The sequence below is a fragment of the Aphelocoma coerulescens genome (assembly GCF_041296385.1).
Source record: "Aphelocoma coerulescens isolate FSJ_1873_10779 chromosome Z unlocalized genomic scaffold, UR_Acoe_1.0 ChrZ, whole genome shotgun sequence".
Lineage (NCBI taxonomy): Eukaryota > Metazoa > Chordata > Aves > Passeriformes > Corvidae > Aphelocoma > Aphelocoma coerulescens.
This window is the reverse complement of record NW_027184085.1, coordinates 11019582-11041957: the sequence shown is the minus strand read 5'-3', so window position 1 is coordinate 11041957 and position 22376 is coordinate 11019582. Positions and strand designations below refer to the sequence as shown.

At 42.0% G+C, this 22376-nt stretch overlaps 1 protein-coding gene and 1 long non-coding RNA gene across 2 annotated transcripts in view; one reads left to right on the top strand and one right to left on the bottom strand.

Moving 5' to 3' along the window:
- Nucleotides 1-1651: 1651 nt before the first annotated feature.
- Nucleotides 1652-4061, bottom strand: LOC138103099 (uncharacterized). The gene is made up of 3 exons (XR_011147659.1): nucleotides 3880-4061; nucleotides 3498-3719; nucleotides 1652-2915 (listed from the first exon to the last, which is right to left on the bottom strand). It is a non-coding gene; the product is annotated as an uncharacterized lncRNA (long non-coding RNA).
- An 11129-nt stretch (nucleotides 4062-15190) lies between these two features.
- Nucleotides 15191-22376, top strand: part of GOLPH3 (golgi phosphoprotein 3) — a 32958-nt gene continuing 25772 nt past the window's right edge. Inside the window, exon 1 of the mRNA XM_069001421.1 lies at nucleotides 15191-15573. Coding sequence (XP_068857522.1) covers nucleotides 15355-15573 — 219 coding nt within the window. The 5' untranslated portion in view covers nucleotides 15191-15354. The remainder of the gene's footprint in view (nucleotides 15574-22376) is intronic.

Below are 22376 nucleotides of genomic sequence, written 5' to 3'. Positions count from 1 at the left end.
CCCTCTGCTTGGGAGGCAAGTTTGACTGGGGTCAAGCTTTAAGCTTGCTGTGGAGGCTGAGAAAAGGTTAATAGAGGACTGCTGTTATCTTGGCAAGTGTTTGGATGGGCAGTGGATGCTCAGTGCTGCCATGGCTTGGCTGCTGTGGAGCCCCGTAGAGCAGTAAACACTGGCGCTATATTGCAGCTTTTTATTCTGCTTCCAGCAAGCATTTGGTTTCCCTGTTTTTCATTTCAGCAACCCAGTAAAATGAAATAGGCACTTACCTTAATATTATCCCTGGATGCTTAAAGCAGGCTGATAACACATGCCTAGGAAATGCATTTGTAAATTTACTTTGTGAAAAGATCTAGGAAGACTGATTTCCTGTGGCCTTGGCTTGTCCAGCCATACCACTCAATTTTGTCCTTTCTTCTGGCATTTCCTGCCCTTGGTCATGCCAGAGCATCTTCAGTCTCCATCTATCTCCTCCCTGTTCCTACATCATGTGCTATACTAGCAGTTTATGGGTTTGTCACTGCTGCTGACTTGCTGGACACCTCAAACTCTGTGTCTTGGTTCCTGGGGGACCAAGTAAATGCTCGTGACTTGGCATGGCCTGGCCATGCAGCCTCCAGACTGCCTCTTGGAATCTAGCAACTTCTGAAATAATTTTTTGTCAAATACCGTCAAAATTATTTACTGGTTTTCTAAGCAGGTGGGTGGACAGAACACAGATTAGATGCCCTGTGTCATTAGTAAGGACATCAGGGTAGGAGAACGCAAATCTGCTCATTTATAGTCAAGTCAGGTATCCCAGTTTTCTCTTAATCCAACTTTTTTTTTTTTTAAGTCTTGCATATTGTCTGTTTCTGGGCCCTGAAATAAAATTTTCATTATATTGTAGGAGCCAAAATTCAGTCTATTGAACCATTGAATTTCTTGGAAACCAACTGATACTTCTACAAATTCTGAAAGGCCACTTTAAAACCTTATTTTTATTCCTATATGAGGAAAATTTCCAACTAAAACCAGCTAACACTGCTAGAATTAGGTTTTGCTAATAGAGTGTAAATCTTCAAGTCTTCAGATTTTTAAAAGTCAGAACTCCTTGGGCTCACTTTGCAATCAGTGGGACTCCTTTTGTTTTAGAGACATTAATTTAGAGACATTAAAAGTACGTTTATGCGTGAATGCGATGACAGAGATGCTAATTTTATGTAGAGGGTATAAGTGCACATTTCTTCACATTTTGGTGATGCAAGAAGATATTTCCACTCTCTGACCCCAGTTCATAAATCAAAACAAGATGTTCCTCACCACCCTCCTTGAGTTCACTATACACATAAACCCAGTTTATTCCCTACAAGCCAATTCCTGTATTTTCCAGTTTCCCATCCCAAACTTTCCACTGTGGATTCGCCATTAGAAAATATTTGTTGCTTTTCTGATGGCTGCTTATTTAACTTTGGAAAAGGCTAGTTTCATACCTGCCAGCTGTACTTAGTTTTTCCTGTTGCAGGAGGTGGTGGGAATATTTGAAAGCCAGACAAGGAGTACTACAGATGACTTAAACAGTTCTCAAAGTACAAGGTCTCTCACTTCCCTGCCAATACAGAGCATGGCAGTTCTGGAAGTTGTCCTGTAATAATAATAATAATAATAATAATAATTATTATTATTATTATTATTATTATTTAGAGTAAGTAAAATCCTCCAGCACAGCATTTTTTTTACAAACAAAAACTGTGTCAAAGGAAAAGCAGGGTGATAATCCCAAAAGGTGTTTTCTAGTGCAGCATATCTCCTGTAGATTCAGCCCTTTGCTGTGATGGTGCCTGCACAAGTGACAGCAGAACGACAGTCTGTTCTTCCAGCAGGTGTGGGATTGGGTTACACCTGATGTGCAGCAAATGCAGGGAGCTGCCAGAGGGAGCCCTGCTAATCACTGCCCAGCAGTGCCCTCACACTGTTGCCAGCTGATTTTATGGAAATTGGTATTTTGCTTTTGTGGATTAGCTGTCCATCAGATCAGCTCGTTGATCCAAACCACCCCGTGGGGATGCAGGCGGAAACAACAGGAGCAGATTGTTTGAGGGTGCCCCTCTCAACTGGCAGTCCCCAGTCAGAGCAGATGAGGTGAAAATTGGAACCACAGGTGCAGGGAAAGTCACTCTCCATCTTCTGTGCTGCTGAAAAAGAGATAAATCCTGGGAACCACCTCTAATGTGCAGCGAGCTGAAATGCCGTAAATAACACACACAGCCAACTCCAACTATTGAACACTTCTGAGGGAAAACAAAAAGACGGAAGAAAAAACCACAATCCAAACCAGCTGTGTTTTGAGGTTGCCTGTAGAAGCCTTACAGGATGATTTAAAGTACAGTTGCATTGGATCGGACCTGTTTGCCACAGCAGGAAGGTCTAAGTAAGGTGAGCAAACCCAGAGAATGCAGTCTATGACCATCAAACGTGTTCTGATGCTCCTCAGGCCTGTAGTTCCCTAGGCTGTGCTTTGGATGGGCTGGCAGAGTCTCAAATACCATCATATGCTGCCTGGGCTGTGAGTAAGCAGTGATTGAGGGCAACTGCTGAAAAGCAAATACCGTGTTCTGACTCGTAATCTAAAAACAGCCATCGCTCAGAAAGTGATTTTGGATTCCTGGTGCGTTCCTGCTGTTCTCTTCAAAGCTTCAGCCACACATAGGTGAGCTGATTGGTTACTCCCCCATACTTCTCCAGCATATTTTACTTACTTACTTCTCATTTGTATTTAGATTTAATGCAGGTGATCCGCTTTGTCCATAATCCGCCCATTATCTCTCTCAGGTGTAGAATCCAGTACTTTCTCTAATTTTCCATGAAAATCTATCTACCTAATGTTGTTCTGAAAGCAATGGTCCTTTTCATGATTCAAATTGCAGCTGAATAGCTGTCTGGCAGAAATGATGATAAAAAGGGCAAGTTAGTGAAATGAAATACAGTAATAATAAAACCGTTACTCAATAGCTTGGTATTAAGTAGAGGCTGCATGAATATGGCAAACTTCTGGAGTTCTGCAGGCAATAATGAATGCTAGAAACAGCTGACACACAATTACCAGGGACCCGGAATGATTTAGGCAGCAGGAAATGACTGAATATAAACTTTTTTTATAGTCTTTGGATCTTATTAAAGTAATAATAGCCCTCCTTGTTCTGGTTGCGGGCATTAATATTCTGTCTAGGCTGATGGACATCGTTCTCCTCCTTGAAAGTTTTCCCTCTCAGTTATTAATATACAACTTGCTGCCTTCCAGCCTCAGAAGGCAAATGTGTCCCCAGCTGCAGCGCACTAAGGGAAAACTTGACTGACATCTTTGCATTTGTCAGAGGAGCATTGTAAATGGCTGTTCCCTGCCAAGAAATTTATTTTTGAAAAGTTACATTTAGTCAGTAAAATAACATCTGAGTGTGCCAAACTAGAGCTGAAAAAAAGTAAATTTAATCATAGGACTGAAAAGGAATTCTTTAATACACCTGAATTGAAGTGAGGATAAAAGGATTAACTCTTTCCATGGACAGGTGGAGGAAAAGACATGCTGGCTGGCTGTGTCCTTGCAGCCCCTGGAGGTCCACAGGGGAGCAGAGATCCCCCTGCAGCCCACAGATAACCCCACACTGGAGCAGGGGGATGCACGAAGGAGGCTGTGAGCCCATGGGAAGCCTGTGCTGGAGCAGGCTTCTGGTAGGACCTGTGGCCTGTGGAGAGAGAAGCCCACACTGGAGCAGGTTTGCTGGCAGGACTTGTGAGCCCATAAAGGACCAACATTGGAGCAGCCTTCCTGAGGGACTGCACCCTCTGGGGGGGACCCATGCTGGAGCATTTAATGAAGAACTGCAGTCTCTGGGAAGGACTCACCTTGGAGAAGTCCATGGATGACTGTCTCACTGGAAAGAACCCCACACTGGAGCAGGGGAAGAGTGTGAGGAGTCCTCCCCATGCTGAAAAAGGAACAGCAGGGACAACATGTGATGAACTGCTTGCATCCTCCATTCCCTGTCCCCTCATGCCACTGGGGGAGGGGAGGTAGGGAAACCCTGAAGCTGAGCCTGGGAAAAGCAGGGTGCACGTGGGGAAGGCCTTTTAAAGATTAATTCTTACTTCTCATTATCCTACTCTGATTTAATTGGCAGTAAGTTAAATTAACATCTGTGAGTCAAGTCTGTTTCACCTGTGGTGGTAGCTGGTGAGTGATCTCTCCCTGTCGTTATCCCAGCCCATGAGCCTTTCATTATATGTTCTGCCCCTGTGCTGTTGAGGAGGAGAGTGACAGAGTGGCCTTGATGGGCACCTGTTATCTAGCCAAGGCCAACGTCCACAAACACTTAAACATTGCATCCTTTAACAGCATCTCTTCAACTGTGTGAGATTTTTGAAAGCCTTTATAGCAGGATTTTCAGTCCTTTTAGGTATGGCTGAGTTTAAAAGTTGTTGACAATGTATTTCATGTGTCTATATTAGCTTTTGTTCAATTAGTTTAACTATTGGGCTGCCACTGAGGGGCCACTTAGGCAGCCACACTTGCAGAACAATGTTGTTTAGTGAGAAGCACCCACTGATTTGTATTTCCCAAGCCTCCTGAATGTCTCCCTGGGCCTGCTAGGAGAAGGTACATGTTGCATTAATAACCAAGTTATCTCAGTGTGGCCATCACCAAATCCTCACTGCTGAGCTGTGGCAGTCCAAGCAGTCTGTCTCATAGTGGGGCAGGGAGTTGCTGTGCCACCACTCATTGGCCACTTTGGCCAATTCTGTCAGATTTTTGAGATTTATTCAATGGCATGAAGTGAGGAGCATGAAGTGAAGAATTGCTCTGTGGAGAACTGGCAGAGGAGAAGCCTTGCAAAAAGGTGCTGGCTCAAAGAGCTGTGTTAAAGAAGCTGTGTCCAGCTGTTTGATTTATCCTGTGCTCAAAGCAGCAGGGCTTCTTACATTTTTGTAAATAAACCAAACTGCATCAAAGATGCTTTACTCCTAACTGGAGTAACCTATTGGACCCTGAGCTGGCCATGCACCCAGACCAAGAAAGATCTCTTCCTGTGGAAGAGAAACTGGCAGGTGAAGCAGAATTAGGAATCTTGATATTTTTTATTATTGTCAGTTGTGCTAAAGAGACATAGTAAAAAGTCTACTTTGAACTAGTTTTATCTGCCTATGTATTTTAAAATTTTATAGTAATTTCTGTGCAACATTATCTTTCCAATACAAACATGCCAATGCAAAGTGATAAAAATATCATCTTCTTCCTTAAACAGTCTTGGTCCTCCATATTCTACACTGGATTTCCTGATGTTAATGGCACAGTGAAGTCCTTGCTACTGTCTGCTTGAAGCACACCTTCATAAAAATCACTTACTGAAGTTTTACTTCTGATGCAGTAGTACAGCTAAGAGCAATGTGGCCTTGCAAGACATCAGAAATAACTCCTGTCATGACACAGGATGTCAGAAACCCTTAGCACTTTGTATTAGTCTTGTGTTAATAATGATGCACAAACACATAGTCAAACATGACATTCATACCTGAGGCCAGTTTATAACCTTGGGGTCGTGCAGATGTAAGTAATGCTTTGGTTCTGGCTGCAGGATGTTTATGACTGATGGTGAAGAGCCAAGTTAGTTCTCCAGTTCCAGGCTGAGTTTGCAGAGAGGGAAACAGAACCCATTCGATTTAAAGAAGAGGGAAAGTCCTAATTTTGGTTATGGGATTGTTTGGTTTTTGGGTTTTTTTGCAGAGCTGTATTTCAGAGTGGGACCATGCTTCCAGGATAAGGAGTGCTTTGTTTGCTTTGGCGCAGTGCCTGGTCTTGCTCTCCTGCTGTGAGCAGTGGGAGATCACCTTGCTGGGTTTCAGCCACAGGTGTGTTCTGACCATTAAGGCCAGTAAAAGCTTAAGTGTCTCCTGCTCATGCATTTGTTTTGCAGAAACACACAATTTGTATTTTGCTGCTCCTTTACAAGCTATGAACAATGAGAATAGTTTTAGTTTAGGGGGCAATCTTTTAAGGATTTTTTTGTTAGTTGGGCTGGGTTTTTAAAATTTTCTTTCTGAAGGGCTTAACTGTGTAGTAAATAGCTGTTAATTAAAACCATTGTTTTATCCCTTGGCAAAGAGAATTAAGCTGATGTCTAAATAAATATTAGGGAAAACACTTAGTGAGAAAAGGCCAAACATACCAAAGTAGGGCCCCTTGATGCAGATGGCTGAGTCATCAGTGTGACATATTCTGTGATAAATATGGAAAGCTCAGATGTCATTTGTTGTACCTCAACAAGAGCAAAAAGAGATTTTTTTTTTTCCTTCCAAAGGTGCCTTGTAAACCAGGCAGAGATCTTGATTTACTGTCTGCATGTGAAAACACTGATACACTGTGCAGCTCTTCTCATTCCTCTGCTGCAGCCAAGGGCCCCCTGTCATGGATGCATCCCTGTTGTTTGGAGGTTTCTGGACCACACCAGGGCCATCTTTTTAGGCTGCTGGATGTATTTTTATTACCAGTCATCAGCTGAGTTTCTCCATTAAGATTTGTTCCCAACTTCCATCTTAATTTGCAATCGGCGATAATTTAGCTGCTAATCCTTTTCCATCGCTCCTCCCTGGGGAAGTCATTGGAGCCCTGAAGGTCTAATCCTGGCTTCACTGGCATAGCTTATTGCTGTGGGCATCCCACTGCCCCCAGGAGCTGTGGGAGGCAGATTTTTGGGAGGCTGTGTTGTGTAGCCAGTTCTGCAGCTGCATGGGAAAATGATCTGAGGGTCACCTGCCACACGCTGCTGCTGCTCAAAGCCTGAGGCTCTGAGGCAGACAGATATCATTGTTCTGGCTTGGAGTTATGATGTAAATGGATTCAAGGGGAAAGGAAAGCTTCTTCCAGCCAGATCAAAGCTAACATTTGCAAGATGTTAGCCTGTTAACCTTTAGAAAAAATAAATACGGCAATGCAGAAGTAAGTGGGCCTCAGTGAGACATGAGTGCATCAAACTAACAAGTGATGCAAGCACTTTTTCACACTATCTTTCCTTCTCCTCCCAGATACAGAAGCGTTTTGGGGAACCATTCTCTTGCCAGGTTTGTCAAGATGGTTTTTGTCAGGCTCACTGCTCCTGCATGTCTGGGCATGCAGGGAAATGCACCAAGCTGCCGCTTCACTCTGCAGCCAGCAAGGTTTGGATAGGGAGTTCTCCTTTCCCATACCAGCATCCTTAGGAAAAGAGTCATGCACATAACCTTTCCAGCTCTGCTTTGTATTTCTGGTGTTGTTTTAGCTCTTTTTGCCTTCAACAGTGAAGTTTCAAATCCCCTGTCTTCTTCCCCAATCTAGTTTTCAGGGAGGAAAAAAAATACACTAACAGGCAGAAACATGAGCATGCTATGGAGGTACAAGGCTCATGGTAAAATTATCATTTTTTCAGAGTTTTATGACAGTCCCTGACTACTGGTCAGGTTTCTGCTCTGTTTGAATTCACTCTGACAGCTACAAATACTGGTTTTAAAAACCAGGAGACATTCTAGAATCACCTTGCTCTCTGTCTCATGGTTAAATATTGTACTTCTCAACCCTGAGATGAGTTCAGTCGCTTAGAGCATAGTGCTAATAATGCCGAGGTTGTGGGTTTGATCTCCATATGGGCCATTCACTTGATGATTCATGTGGGTCCCTTCCAACACAGAATATTCTGTGATTCTGTGATCTTTACTTAGTTCTGTGCATGCAGTCTTATGTTTGGTGCTATATTAGTACATAGCAGTAGTTCTTACACACTTGTAGCTCATTAATGAACTCTAAAATGCAATCAGTACTTATGAAAAGGTACTTATTCAACTGGACAGCAACAAATCTTTAAATAACTGGCTAACCTTAGGAACAATATTGTGTTTAATGCTAAAATGCTCATCAATCTCTATTATGCAGGGTAATGTCCTAAACCTTTGGCCTTTGTCCCAACCATTCAAATTATTATGCCAGTTTTAATTAAGAATGTGGTCTGCAGTGTAGATTTACTTTAAAAATTCTTTGCAGATCCCCTATGAATAGATTTCTGTTTCAATAGAAGCTCTTTTGCAGCAGATTTATATGTTTGCATAGATGGTAAAGTGCTTGCCAGTGAAATTGCTTTAAAAGCCATCCCACAGAAATGATATAGCAATAATACCATTTTACAATACAGAAGAGATATGATATGATACAGAAGTGATATGATTTCACAGATATGATCCAGTGCAGAATTAACCCCCCAAAAAACCAATCCATATTTGGCTTGTTTTAGCCTTTTGGGGACATTTCACAGGATAATACTCTCAAGCTCTCTGCCTTGCAGTCAGCAGAGGCACCTGGATTACAGGTCAACACAGAAAGGTGGCAGTGCTGTGGAGTGCTCTGATGCTGAGTCTCACTTCTGAACTTCCCCCATTACGGGCAACTACATCCCCTCCAAAAAACATCTTCCAGAATTTTCTCCCATTATCACAGTCACCTATGCAAGGCAGTTCACAGCAAGATGGTGAGACAGAGTGCTGTCTAGGACTTGACTTGGATTTTATTCTTCCATGTTTTCAAAGATAACTTTAGCAAACTAATTAGACATGCTTCCATCCTGGCTTGGTGCTTGGATGAATCAGGGAGAAGGACAGCCCAGAGGTGTCTATGTGTTCAATCTACAAATGTTTATCGGTACTTCTTTCTCCCTGAGTAGAAGGTACTATGGAAGGTATTGACATCTGTGCTAGACTTAAAAACCTTCTGGCATTCCCCACAATCACAACCTCCTGGCTGCCATCAGGAGGAAAAACCATCCAGCACAAGCAGGGTGTGCCACCTCTGCCAGGAGCAGCACAGAGAGTGCAATGCACTTGGCTGATTTCTCAGGAGCAAGGTAACTTGGAAATGCAGCTTTATCTCCCTTACAACAGTTTTTATAGAGGCTCAGAGATGGCTGCTGCCAAATACTTCTAGATTTTTTCCTCTATTTCCCAGCTGCTCACACACCTTTTCTGAGTTTATGTGACTACTAGTTCCTGGAATCTACTTTTCTCCCTCACTGACCCTACGGCTCTGCCTCACAGTCACAGTTCTAAAATTACCAGTCATTATTTGATTCTCTCTGCATGGGTCTTTGGTCATAACAAGAGGGTGTAAACCTACCAAGAGTATTCAACATTTATTCTACACACACTCAGAATACACACAAGTACTCTCTATTTAGACAACATGAATGCTGCTCTAATCACTAGTTATCTTGTAAATTACAACTTTATGGAAACATTTCCTTTGCGCCATCTGGCTTGATGTATTTTTTAATCAGTTGATGAGTATTTATATACGTTACAAGGAACAGATAGTAAAGCATTTGTTACATTCGGATGTAAAGTAAAGATTTTTCAAAGCTGAACTTGTAGAAGATTAACTGCATTAAGCATTTTAAATTTTGCCAAAATACCAAAGAAAGTTTTGGTGAAGGCTTCATAGGACTCATTTTGCACAATGAACATCTGTCAAGAAAACTGCACATTTTTCCTAGGGATGCTGGTTGAACAGGACCCCTGGGTAGAAACAAAAAGACATCTCAATTACAAAGAGCACTCTGGCTGATAATTTTGTCCTTATGATTTCAGTACTACAACTGCAATACTAAAATAACCGGTTCAAATTCTTGCTGCTGAAGATTTTCACTCAGATACAAGGAGGAAGATGCTAGTACAATAAAAAGATTTCAAGAACCAGCAATCATTTGAACTCTCCTGGAGATAAGAAAATGAGACCATCTGGAAACACTCAAAATTTAAAAAGTGCTTTTGAAATGAGCAAACATGCACAGCACTTTCTCACGTCTGCCTTTGGTTTTCCTATAATGCCAGCCACTCTTTTTCTAAAAATCCACAATTTATTGTATTTGTAGATACAAAACTTAAAAGCAGCCATGTGGTGGTTTTTAACTCAAAGTCCTTTGAAGATAAATTTTATTACTTAGTGGCTGCATCTGATTTTATATGAGCTCAGTGTTAAACACTGGCATTTATGATGCTGAAAGTAGTAATTAAATCTACACATTTTTGAGAAGCCTAGAACATTGTCCTTGAATCATCCTAAGGGAGAAGCTTAAAAAGTGGCTATTGGAAAAGGTACATTGGCAAGTTTTGACTTTATAAATTGACAATTTAAACAATGTCCAAGCAGTTGGGCATTAAAAGCCAAATGAGAGTTTGTTGTACAGATAGAAAGAGTCATCAGTGGTTTTTACTTAGAAAATTTGGTGTTAGTGTTGGAAAATCCCTTCCTAAAACCAAGAAGAAAAACCCAGCTGGTCTGCACTGGCTAATGAAGGATTTATTTAGTAACCAAAGCAACAGCATGAGTAAAACAGGTGCAGCTGAAACTGAAAGAGAGAATATTACATGACCACCGTGTACCAGACATGACTTTTACAGTCAGTTGATCATTGACTCTGGTTTCTTTCCACATACAGTAACTCAAGCAAGCCCGCTCACTTTTCTTGTCCCTTATCTCTGATCTTCTTCTTTCTTCACTCTGTACCTCTCAGCATCTTGATTCTTCTTGGCAGTGAAAATCCTGATCTTGGAGATTACACTGGTAATATTGGATATAAAAAAATCTCAAAACAGTTTATTTCCACTTTTTTTCTGCCATTAATATCTAGTCTAGCACTCAAGCACCATGTCTGTAATCAGCATGGTTTTGAAGACTTTTTGGCCTTAAGGAATTCCTGTCACTATTTGGTCCTGGTCCTTGGGTTTCCATACTCTGTAGTCCAGCACAGTGCTCCATCAGCAATGATCCTGTGCCTATATGTGAGACTGCTCCGTCAATAGATCCCTGAAACGATACAGGGGAACATGGCCTTTTTCTTGACTTGTTGTTTTTAAATCAGATCGTCACAGAGATTCAGGCCATAGCTCCACCAGACACTTGTTTTTAGTGGCCTAACTGGGAGTGTCACACTTTCACCGGGAGGGAATGGAAGACACAGGCAGGAATGTAAACAAGCTTGACTGGTGAAACTGCTGGATGGTGAAGCCATAACAGAGGCAGCAATAAATGGAAAACAAATCCTGTTTTCTTGCTGTCAGCTTCAAAACATGCACATCCTATTAATCTAACTGTTCTTCAGGAGAAAATCTGCCCACCTATATCCTGTGATGATGCTGTGACAGGAGCAGTAGGATTCACCCACTGTGTCTGAAGCTCCAGAGCCCGGCACGTCTGTTAGGCTGAGGTTTCTGCCAACTTGTCGCTTCAACCAGCTCTGTGTCATGCTCCTGATGTTCAGGTTGTGAAATATCTGTTTGTAATTAAGAGCATGTGAGCTCCTATGTCAGGTGTTGAATAAAGTTACTCTTTGCCTGACCTGCTGTCCCAACACACACTTGCAACCAGCTGGCACTCACCTTTCCTGCTGACATCACTGGGGTAATCCCTGCTCCCAAGGAGAAGCAAATCATGGCAACTGCAACTAGCACAACAGAAAGTATGACTCTCAGGTTCACGCCTTTGCTCTTTTCCCTTTTATTTCAACCTCCCAGCTGGCTAGCAGCAATTAAAAAAATCCTAGCTATTTCAGAACACTACTGCATTCTGCCAGAGATGGGCTTAAGGATAAACTAGGATGCATTACAAGGTCAATTTACTGCAAGATGAACAGAACTATTTATAGACCACAGCCTGTCCTTTTGCGTTATTACTTCTTAACAGAGTGTTTTGAAGATTTCAGGCCTCAGCTCTCTGGATACCATTGGCATTGGGATGGGGGAGGAAGGGGAGTCTGTAGCCAACAAGATGCCCAGTGAAAACCCAAACAACATCAACCAGTTGCAGTATCGGGGCTACAGCCTTCTGAACTCCTGATAAAGCCATGCAGGACTCAGAAATATTTTTCAAATACTGCTTGGCACTGTAAAATAAACTGCAGTTATGAAGGTCGTGACAAAGGATCTCCTAGGTGGGTATTGGAGTGCTCCTCTCTGGTATGCCAGCTCTCTGCTGTGTGGAAGGGATCAACACCAACAAAGTAATGTGCTGAAACATGTCTTGTTTGCTCTCCTTTTCATTCAGATTTTGCTTTTGTGTATCAGAGTTGCATTGGTGTAAAAAAAAAAAAATAATTGGCTAAAAATTCAAGTACATGTGTTCTTAATTTGATTCACACTGAACTTCTTAGTTTATGTTCATCAGATAATGACTCAGAACTGAAATTAATAATGAAGAAATACATTCATTTGAAATTACATCATTACATTGCAATTTCTGTAAACACCTGAGTTTCTAAATCAAAAAAGCGACTGCTAAGTATAAGGAACTTCACTGGACACCTCATTGTAATAAAAATAAAATTGATTAATAAAAAAATTCTTAACCTATAAGTGATCCTAATTTGTTTGCTTTTGTAACAAAATACAGAGAAGAGGGCAAATCAATAATGTAATTAGCAACTATTTTTAAAAACTGATTTTTACAAAATGGAAAGTAATGAGGCCCTTCAGAAAAGAATCAAAAAAAAAAAAAAAAAGGAAAAAAATTAGGAGTTCATAATGAACATTCCATTAGTTAACCTTTAAAATGCAATCAGGACAAAATGCAAACGTACTTAAATGCCACACTATCCAGTGGGAAAGTGAAAATAATTGTAACAGCCCAAACAGTGCATTCTATTGATAAAAATGGAGATGATAAAATTGCTTTAAGATAGGAATTGGAGAAAATGTAAGTTGTGCTTGAATGTGAACTGAATGTAGGTACAAGGCAAATTATACCAATGACATTACTAAAGTGAAATATTAGAATTGTTAACAGTCCTGTCAGAAAATGTATTCAACAAATAGCTTTGTGTTTCAGGGAAATAGGTAAATATTATCAGACAAGACAAAGATTAAATTCTTTCCAGTAACAGTACTTTAAAAAAAAACTTTAAACAGCAGCACTACAGCTCTAATTTGTATCAGTAAACCAGCATAGCTTGCATACAGGTTTTTGAAAGAGCTTTTTGGAACCTCTTTTTGATCTCTAAATATGATTCTCGATAAACCTTGGGATCTCCAAAGAACAGGAAGAAAGCTAATACAGCGACTATGTTAAAAGAAGGTAAAGGGAATGACCCAGGTTAATTACATGCCTGTCATCTTGACTGTAATCCTCAGGAAAATATCCAAGTTCCTCATACAGGATTAAACTAATAAATGATAGAGTTTAATGACAACTCAGAAATTACATTTTCAGGAAACAGATCTTGTAGTGCTATCATGGTATCTCTTCTTGGAGCAAATGTTTATTTGATAAAAATAACAGTCATGTTATATCCTTCAGCTTTGGTTTGGCATTTGAGCTGGTACAGTAGGACATTTTAATTAACTAAAAACCCAGAAAGATTAAAAAAAAAAATCCGAATGTCACACAGTAAGTGGACTGTGAATAATCAGCAGGCCTCAAAAACCAGAAGAGGAACAATCAGCAATCACTTGTGTGAGCAGTCCAGATCCTCTGGGGATCAGGACTGTCCATCTGCTATTCTGTCTTATGCTGCATCAAATTGTCACCAAGTCACAGTAGCAGGGATTGCAAGGCCTGGGGGCGTGGAAAATGATGAAAGGTAAAGTCACTTTCAGAGTGACTCAGAGCTCTTGGTAAACAGGGTCCAGTTAAAAAAAAAAAAAAAAAAAAAAAAAAAAAAAAAAAAAACCACCAAACACTAAAAACAACCCTCTATTTATTCACGTATTTTATTTATGTATTAAATACCTATTTTACATATGTATTTATGTATCTCGGTACGGTTAAATGCAATATTCTAACTGTGAACTAAAAAGTGTAGGGCATCCTTGCACCATAAACACCTTTATTCTGCAATAAATTACACTGCCTGGAAACTTACATGGGATTTAGCCTTGATAAGAATTTTCTTGAGTTTTTGGTGTGCCACTTGCAAAAGGGCTCAAGGTTTGAAAAGGTGCTCATCAACAGCAGAGCCGAGGGACTCCATCTCCAGAATCTGAAGTAAAAACTGTTGAGAGCTCACCTGAGTTCACCTGACAGGTACATATATACATACACAGAATCATGAAATAACAGAATTTAGGTTGGAAGAGACCTTAAAGATCATCTCGTTCCAACCCTCTGCCATGGGCAGGGACACAGAATCACAGAATAAATCAGGTTGGAAAAGACCTCTGAGATCTTTGAGTCCAACCTGTGACAGAACACCACCATGTCTACCAGACCATGGCGCTGAGTGCCACATCCAGTCTTTCCTTAGACTCCTCCAGGGACAGTCACTCCACCACCTCCCTGGGCAATCCAGTCCTATGTTGAATCACCCGTTCTGTGAAGAAATGCTTCCTAACGTCCAACCTGAACCTTCTTTGGCACAGCCTCAAGGCTGTCTCCTCTTGTCCTGTCAGTTGTTGGATGGGAGAAGAGGCCGACCTGCACCTGACTACACCCTCCTGTCCGGGAGTTGCAGAGAGTGATAAGGCCCCGCCTTGAGCCTCCTCTTCTCCAGGATAAACACCCCCAGCTCCCTCAGCTGCTCCTCACAGGACTTGCGCTACAGACCCTTCCCTAGCTCCGTTGCCTTCTCTGGACCCGCTCCTCAGCGTCTTGTGAGGGGCCCCGGACTGGACACGGAACACTCGAGGTGTGGCCTCAGCAGTGCCGAACCCAAGGGTATGGTCACTACCCTGGTCCTGCGGCCACACACCTTCCAGCAGCCCAGGCTGCCTATCGCCACATCCACCCGGCCTTGAACGCTTTCCATGTGGAGGGAAGGGGGCTGGGTGGGGGCCGTGCCAGCAATCGGACACGGTTTTGTGGCTAAACTCGAATGGTCAGTCATTGGAACAGGCTGTCCAGGGACGTGCTGGAGTCACTATCCCTGAAGGTCAAGTGCCGTCTGGATCCGGCTCTGGGTGATGTGGCTTAAAGGGTTACAGGGGCAGTTCTGGGCACACGGTTGTACTGGATTGTCTTGAAGGTCTCTTCCAACTTTCATGATCGTATGAAACCAAGCGGACTTGCGGCTGTGTAAACAAGGCACTTGTGGAAGCGCACGCCAATGCCCGAAAGCAGCGCAATGCCCGCCCCGGGTCACGGCCGCACTCCCTCAGCCGCGGGTCCCTTTCCGGCGCCGCCCCGCCCGGCGCTGCCACATCCTCCGCTGACATCAGCCCGCGCCGCCATATTGAGCCGCCGCCGCCGCCAGCGCGGCCGCCCCGGGACCGGCCCGCTCCCCATGACTGCCCCCGGCCGGCGCGCGTAGGGCGGAGCGGCTCCCAGCCCGGCCCGTCCCCTCCCGAGCCGCCGCCGAGCCCCGCTCTGTCCCCGCAGCCATGACTTCCCTGACCCAGCGCAGCTCCGGGCTGGTGCAGCGCCGGACCGAGGCCTCCCGCAGCGCGGCCGCCGCCGCCGATAAGGAGCGGGGCGCCGGCGGCGGCCCCGAGGATGAAGGGCGCCGGGACGAGTCCGGCGACGACGAGAAGGGCGATTCTAAGGAAACGCGGCTCACCCTCATGGAGGAAGTGCTGCTGCTGGGCCTCAAGGACCGTGAGGTGCGGCCGGGGACGCTGTACAGGGGGTGCCCGAGGGGACACCGGTTTTTGGGGGGTGCTTTGGGGAAGAGGAGCTTGATGGTGGGATGGGGTCAAGGGCGCTGCAGGTGAGTGTGGCTGCGGGCTTGGGGACAGAGGGGACGGGGGACGGGGGATGTGATGTGGCTGTAATAAGCTCGGTGTTTTGGAGGAGGTGGGGAAAAAATGCACGGATTTTGGGGAGGGGGAACCCGGCAGAGTTTGTAGCGCTGCCCTTCGGTTGCGGGGCTCGCAGAGGAGCTGTCGTATAAATATATATGGGAGGGAATATAGAGGGCCTGGGGCAAGATAGGGACCTGGATATGGGAGCCGGGGCTTCAGGCCAGCGTTGGGCATGAAGGCCTGGGTGAACCTGGCACATTTATTATCCTCGTTCAGCTTACCCATAGCTCTAATATGGGAGATCCTTCTGCTTCTGTGGGTTTTGTCAGACAGAGCTCTGGTACTTACGAGGTCCTCGGGTGCTCTAGGATGCTGAGCAGCCCTTTTCTACTGAGACTTTGCAGAGTAATGCATGTGAAAAATACCATAAAATTGGGGAGAGGGTTATATGACAAAAATGGGCCGTGAGTAATGAGAAGTGTGTCAAAATGAAGAAATGGCATTATTAAATAATTCTGTGTTTTTACTGATTTCGTAGCCTGAAAGTTTACCATGATACTGTGAATAAGTCATTGGGGAGCGTGTACTTCCAGCGGTGTGTTGGATTTCTTTTCGTTTGAAAGAGGCAATTAATATAGAAAGCACACACACTGCAGAATGTCAGTTCTGTCAGGGAAGCAGTTTAATTTGACGTGGTATATGACGAAGTGTAATACACCTTTGTTTTAGATATGAAATATAGTATGGATTTGATTAAGCAACGTGCTTTACTTTTTTGTGTGACAAGTAAATTAATCCAGTTTGTTGATTTGAATGGAAGTCTCTTGAAATTCTCCATGTTCAGGAAGACAAAATAATGGGGGAGGGAAGCTGATAAGTTGTATGTTCTTTGATAGGGCATTGCATTTAAAATTTACTCGATGATAGTGAATAAAGAGTGGTTTTCTTGATTAAAATTTGCTTTTTTAACACGTCACAGCACCAAGCCTGACTGAGTTCAAGCAGTGTTTGGACAGTACTCTTGGGTGCATGGTGTGACTCTTGGGAATGGTGCTGTGTAGGGCCAGGAGTTGGACTCAATCCTTGTGGGTCCCTTCCAACCCAGCTTATTGTGTGACTCTGTGATCTGTGTGTATACCTGCTACAAGAGCATTTTATTTCTCTCTCAGACTGTGTGTTTCAGGGCATATTCTTGTAGTCCCATTTTTTCAGGTGGCCTTTGCTGTGGCATCCTGATAACCTCAGAAGACAGTGATCTCTTCTTCTACCTGTGAAATTGAAGGCTTGTGCATATGAGCATTTCTCTTTCTACACGCCTGAATAGTTGGGGGAAAGTAAGTTAGGAGTGGCAAGAGCAATTGCTGTCAGGATTGCCTTAGGATGCCTGACCTTGGGAAGGTGGTATAAACTGGATGATCTTACAGCTCTTTGTTTTTTAACCAGGATTGTGTGTTAAATTTGCTGAATCTGTGGGCATTATGCTGTAAAGATTTCATGGTAGGGAGCATCTGTTGTGTCTGCGTAGGAGGAGTATGTGGCACAAGTCTTCGTGGTGTATCAAAAGGCAATAGTTAGCATTGGGTCTAAAAGTCTAGCTTTGCAATGGTGGGCATCAAAGTTATGAATTATCTGACTTTGCTGAGTGCAGCAGTGACATACATTGGAGCTGATCTAATATTCCTTTGTACAGAAAAAGGAACTGAATGGTTGCAGTGGCATGGATATCTGTAACTCCCTTGGGATTTTGCAGTGGAGACATCGGACAAAGAGAATGAAAATGTCATCTCTAGGACAGGGGGCTTAAATGCAGGAACTGTAGCATACCCTGTTTGTGAGCTTTGTTAGACAAGAAGCATGGGGATTTGGGCTTTGATTCTGGGTCTGCTTGTGCCCCTATGTACAGGCTACACTATTCAAAGCACTTGTCATGTGTTTTCCTTCCAAAACTGGAAGTAAAACTATAGGCTCGTTTTCCAAGATGAGTATTTTTTGTTCTCTGTTGTTCTAATGTTAAGTAAGCAGAACTAACTTACTTTACACATCTGGAAATGTTTTTTACAAAGTCTTTACTTCCAGTAGAACTGATTTACCGTAACATTTGAGTGGGACTTTCTCAAGAGAGCTAGCAGAGGAGAGGAATATAGGGTCTGTAAAGTGTAGTTGTGAAACTATCCGAAGTCTAAGGGACAGGCAAAGGCAGGTTTTTGAGATACAAGCTCAATTGAAAGCCTGTAAATTTAAAGCTGAGAACATCCTTCCTGTTTATTCCAACAGGATAAAGCAATTTAATATTTAGTATAAGAAAAAAATACAAAAAGTAGACTGGATTGGCCGAAGAGCAGGCTAAAAAAATACAAAAACAAGGACTCTGTTTTGGCCAAAGAACATGTTTCCCTAAAAACTGCTTTCTCAGAAAAGTCACTGATAATGCATTGATAACATAGCTTTCAGATATTCAGGTAATTTTTTAAATGAAATTAAACAGTAGTGAATATGGCTTAATTTCATGTAAATCGTATACAAAATACCTCACATGTATGGAGCTACCTGTATAATTTCTAAGTGTACATGGAGGAGTCTTTGCTATTAGGAAACAGTTTTTCAGGAAGATCCATTTAGTGATGCATTGATGAGTTCAGTGTTTCCAGGAGATTGTTAGATATTCATGTGCGTCCTGCTTTCAGGGTGGTGCAATGGTCATAAACAACCACAGCAAGACTCTTGAGTTGTTGTCTGGTTGCTGCTGCAGTATGGATTCAGCGATGGGAATTTCTGGCAGCTGTAAAACAAACACACCACCCCTCAATCTGATTCCTTATGTGTGAACACAATTAACTGCGTTTGAACATGCTTCTTGGACATGGCCTTTTTGTTTGTTAATGTTGTGTCCCCCACCAGGTTGGCCTAATTCAATTGTACATAACGTGTCTGTTCTGGTTGCTCTTTTCCACCAGCGGTTCTTCTTACATCTGTATCTTCTGTGTACACCTAACTATTTCTGTATTCCAGAGTCAAGACAGGCTATAAGGGATATGTGCTGAAATATTTGCATGGTTGCATAACATGACAGATGCGGTGTCCTTGGAGGAGCAGGTAATAAACTGGAAGAAAATACATTACTAAAGTTTTTCAGGGAACCATCACAATTACCTGCATGTATTTGGAAACCCTTTAGAAACGTGTCTGGAAAAGAGAGTCAGGTTCATCCATTTAAAGCAGAGCAATAGCCAGTTGCTGTAGGAATAAAAAGCATGCACTGAAGTAAACCAGTATTAGGTAAAAAGCCAGTATTGTGACAGGATAGGTCAAAGCCACAGGAAAAGGGAGTTACAGTAGAACAACTGAAGCAACAGAAGGGAGTGATGAATATTAGAAGTTATATTCTAACTTACTTAAAAATGATAGCTAAGGGATGAGTACAGGGGTACCCAGTTCATTAAAGGTCCTCCAGACGTCCTGTAATTCAATCCCATAAAAATTGAGAGGTTGTGAGGTGGCCCTGCTATGTAACTGTTGCTCCATTGAATTTCATCTTTGTAGGGTTTCTTTTGCTTGTGGGTTTGGGGTTTTTTTCCCCACCTTTTTGAAATTTTCTCTTGGTACTTGTTGGGAATGTATTCAGATACAGCAGTGCACTCAGCTGCTTTTATTTTCTATACATTTGCCACAACTAAACAAATTGAAGCAGCTAGAGAGACCTGGCACACTAAGATAAAATATTTATTTGATCTGTAACTAATTCCTTACTTGCTGAAAGAATACTCATGTAAAGTGTGCTGAAAAATATCTGGGTACTGCAGTCTACCACAATGTTAAATATTTCTTGGATTTTTTACCCTTTCTTAGCTGAAGACTAAGATGTCATTTTTGGAAGTGAAGTAATGTTAAATCACTTTATTAGGTACAGAAATTATCTTGGATCTTTGTTGCTCATGTTTGGCCTTCAAAAATTTCATTTATTACTGAAGATTTGGTTTTGCAGCATAGCTTTGTGTCCACAGAGGTCACATGAAGGTCTCCAGCTTATGATATTTTTCATTGTATTGAAATAAGCTACTAGGGAACTAGTGTGCCTGCTTCAGATGGGGTGTTCTGTATTGATCAGATTAGTACTAAAATGTAGTTTCTTTGTTATTCTTACAAATATGAGTGTCTCAATTGGTTTCTGAATGTTATATTTTAGTCCTAAAGGTACTTGTGTGAAATAGGAATTTTGAAAACATTTAAAATGTGGGTGGTGTTTTTCCGCTCTTAAGATTTGACTTACTGAAACTGATAGTATGATGCAGAAGTCTGAGGGATTTGCCTTTGTAAGAAAGTAACAGATTTTGAAAAGTCTTCTTTGTATCCTTTTAGTATTTTTTTCCTCTCATTAAAAGAAGTTTCAGCAAGAGGCTGAATGTCAACTTAGAAGCGCCCAAGTTTTGCTGGAAAATTTCTGAGACAAACAAGTGTAAGTTGGAGAGGCGTCTACTGGGAATTCATTCGCATTGCAGTTGAAGAGTGATGTATGAATGTGTTGAAACCTGGACAAAGACCTGCTTTTTCTCAAATGTTCAGAGCCTAATAACAACAAAGTATGTAATGTCTGTGGTGAAAAATTCTTTCTTTCATAGTTGCCTACCTTTTTTGGTCTTTTTAATTTTTTTATCTCATGTCCATAGATAAATTACAGGAGAAATTACGTAGATAAATTACTAGGAGAAGATAGGAGGTGTGGGACGAGGAGTACCCCAATTCTCTTTGCTACAAGATGAGTGAAGTGCCTCTTTACCATGCTGCTGAATAAATCCTGCTTTTGGGCTCTTGGGAGGATATGCTGATTTTGAATCATTTGCATGCAGTTGGTGTGGTTATCCCTGCTCTCATAGCATGGTTGATCTGTAATCTATATTGTTTTTCTATGGATAAGTCTGAGTGTGGCAAAGTCCCTTTTTTATGGCAAGCTGTCTAGAGTAGGGCAAAGACAAAAACATTGTCAGAGCGTTTTTAATAGTGTTTTCCACTTTTTTAAGTGCTCTTAAACAAAGCTTTAACTTGAGTGCTCATGAAAACACACCATAACTCTTCTTCCTCTCCCTGTAGGAAGCTACTTTTATTAAAAATTTTGCATGAAGTATATATAAGGAAGTTTTGCTCTTTACTGCTAGAAGGGAAATAATCATGACACTGGAAATAATATTTTGTATTAAAGAAGTAGTGGTATTTTTTCAGGTGTTCTTTGATCCTAATGGGGACAAAGTATTACAGCACCTATTTCAGTTAGTCAAGGTCCATGTAGTGGGACTTTTTTGCAAGGGTAAAAAATGACCAGACTAAGTGTTGCAGACAGTATATTTAAGAATTATTTTCTTACAGGTTAAATAATTACTACAGCACATACTCATCCCTGTGTTGCATTACTGGGAAGAGGAGAAGCCAGTCTGGAGGAAATGTGTGGCTTGGGTTCCTCTGCACAGACAACATTCTCAGTCCATTTTTTCATAACTTTTAGTAAAAGAAGAAAATAACTAGCCATGTGCCACTTTTAACTGTTTTTTTTTCTGGCTTGCAAGGAGTTCTTAGATGAATTTCGGTAACTTGCTTTCTCTCAGAATTATTGATAAAATGTTACTGCGGAAGGATTTCTCATGCGCTTTTCAGACATAAAAATTATGAGATTGCACAGTTCTCAGCTGCCCTCTTCCTCCAGGTGCACTGCATGTAAGCCTGGATGAATAGGAGCACAAAGGTGTGTGGTACTATCACTAAGCTGCTAGTCTGTGTGAACCGGCATTGTGCATGCCAAGTCTTTCCCATCTCTCCCAGTACAATGTATACTAAACTACTGCATTTCACCCTTTTTTTTTTTTTCCTTTTTCCTCCCCTGTTTGTGATGAACCATTGAGATAATACACCCTATAAGCTAGTAGATCTTTGTAATGGGAAAGGTGTTACATTCAAAGCTCTTTTTTTATTTGTGGATGTTACATGATTTATTCATCACACTGGGAAATTAGCTGTCAGGATTTTTGCATATCTTTCTCTTGCTGATACTCTTTTAAGCACTTGTGAGCTGCTTTTTGCTATATCCTTTCTAGTCATCTGCCTTTATGGTCTTACTAGATAGCATCATGTAATTATGTTATTTGGAGTCCTTAGCTGCTAGGCTGTCTTTTTACATGGTTTTAGCAGAAGGTTTGTATTTAGCTTGTCATTCTTGTACAGCACAGCACATTGCACTTTCATTTGTTTTATTTCAGTAGACACTTGGTTTTGCCGTGGTGCTTCCACACTGGGCAGTTTCTACCACGAGAGAAGCATTCTGTACATACTGTGTTGTAATTTCAGTATTCTGTCTTCTGCAGTGCACAGTGACCCAGGCAGGTATGTGATACTCATTGTGCAGCTTGAGGTAAATGTCAGGTGGGTGTTCTGTCTGTACTGATCGCTCAAGAAGGACTAACTGCAACAACTTTGCCTGAGCTGGGTATTTAAATGGAATTCCTGCTTTAGCAGCTTCTGCAGACTATGGCTGAGGCTTTCAGTTTGGAGTTAGTATATGTTAAATACTAAATGGAGGAACTTGTTCCTTTTAATGTGAGAACGGTGCAGTGGGTGGACTTTTATTTAATCTCACAGCAAAGATGTTGACATGGCATTATTATGGGGTACTCTGTTTC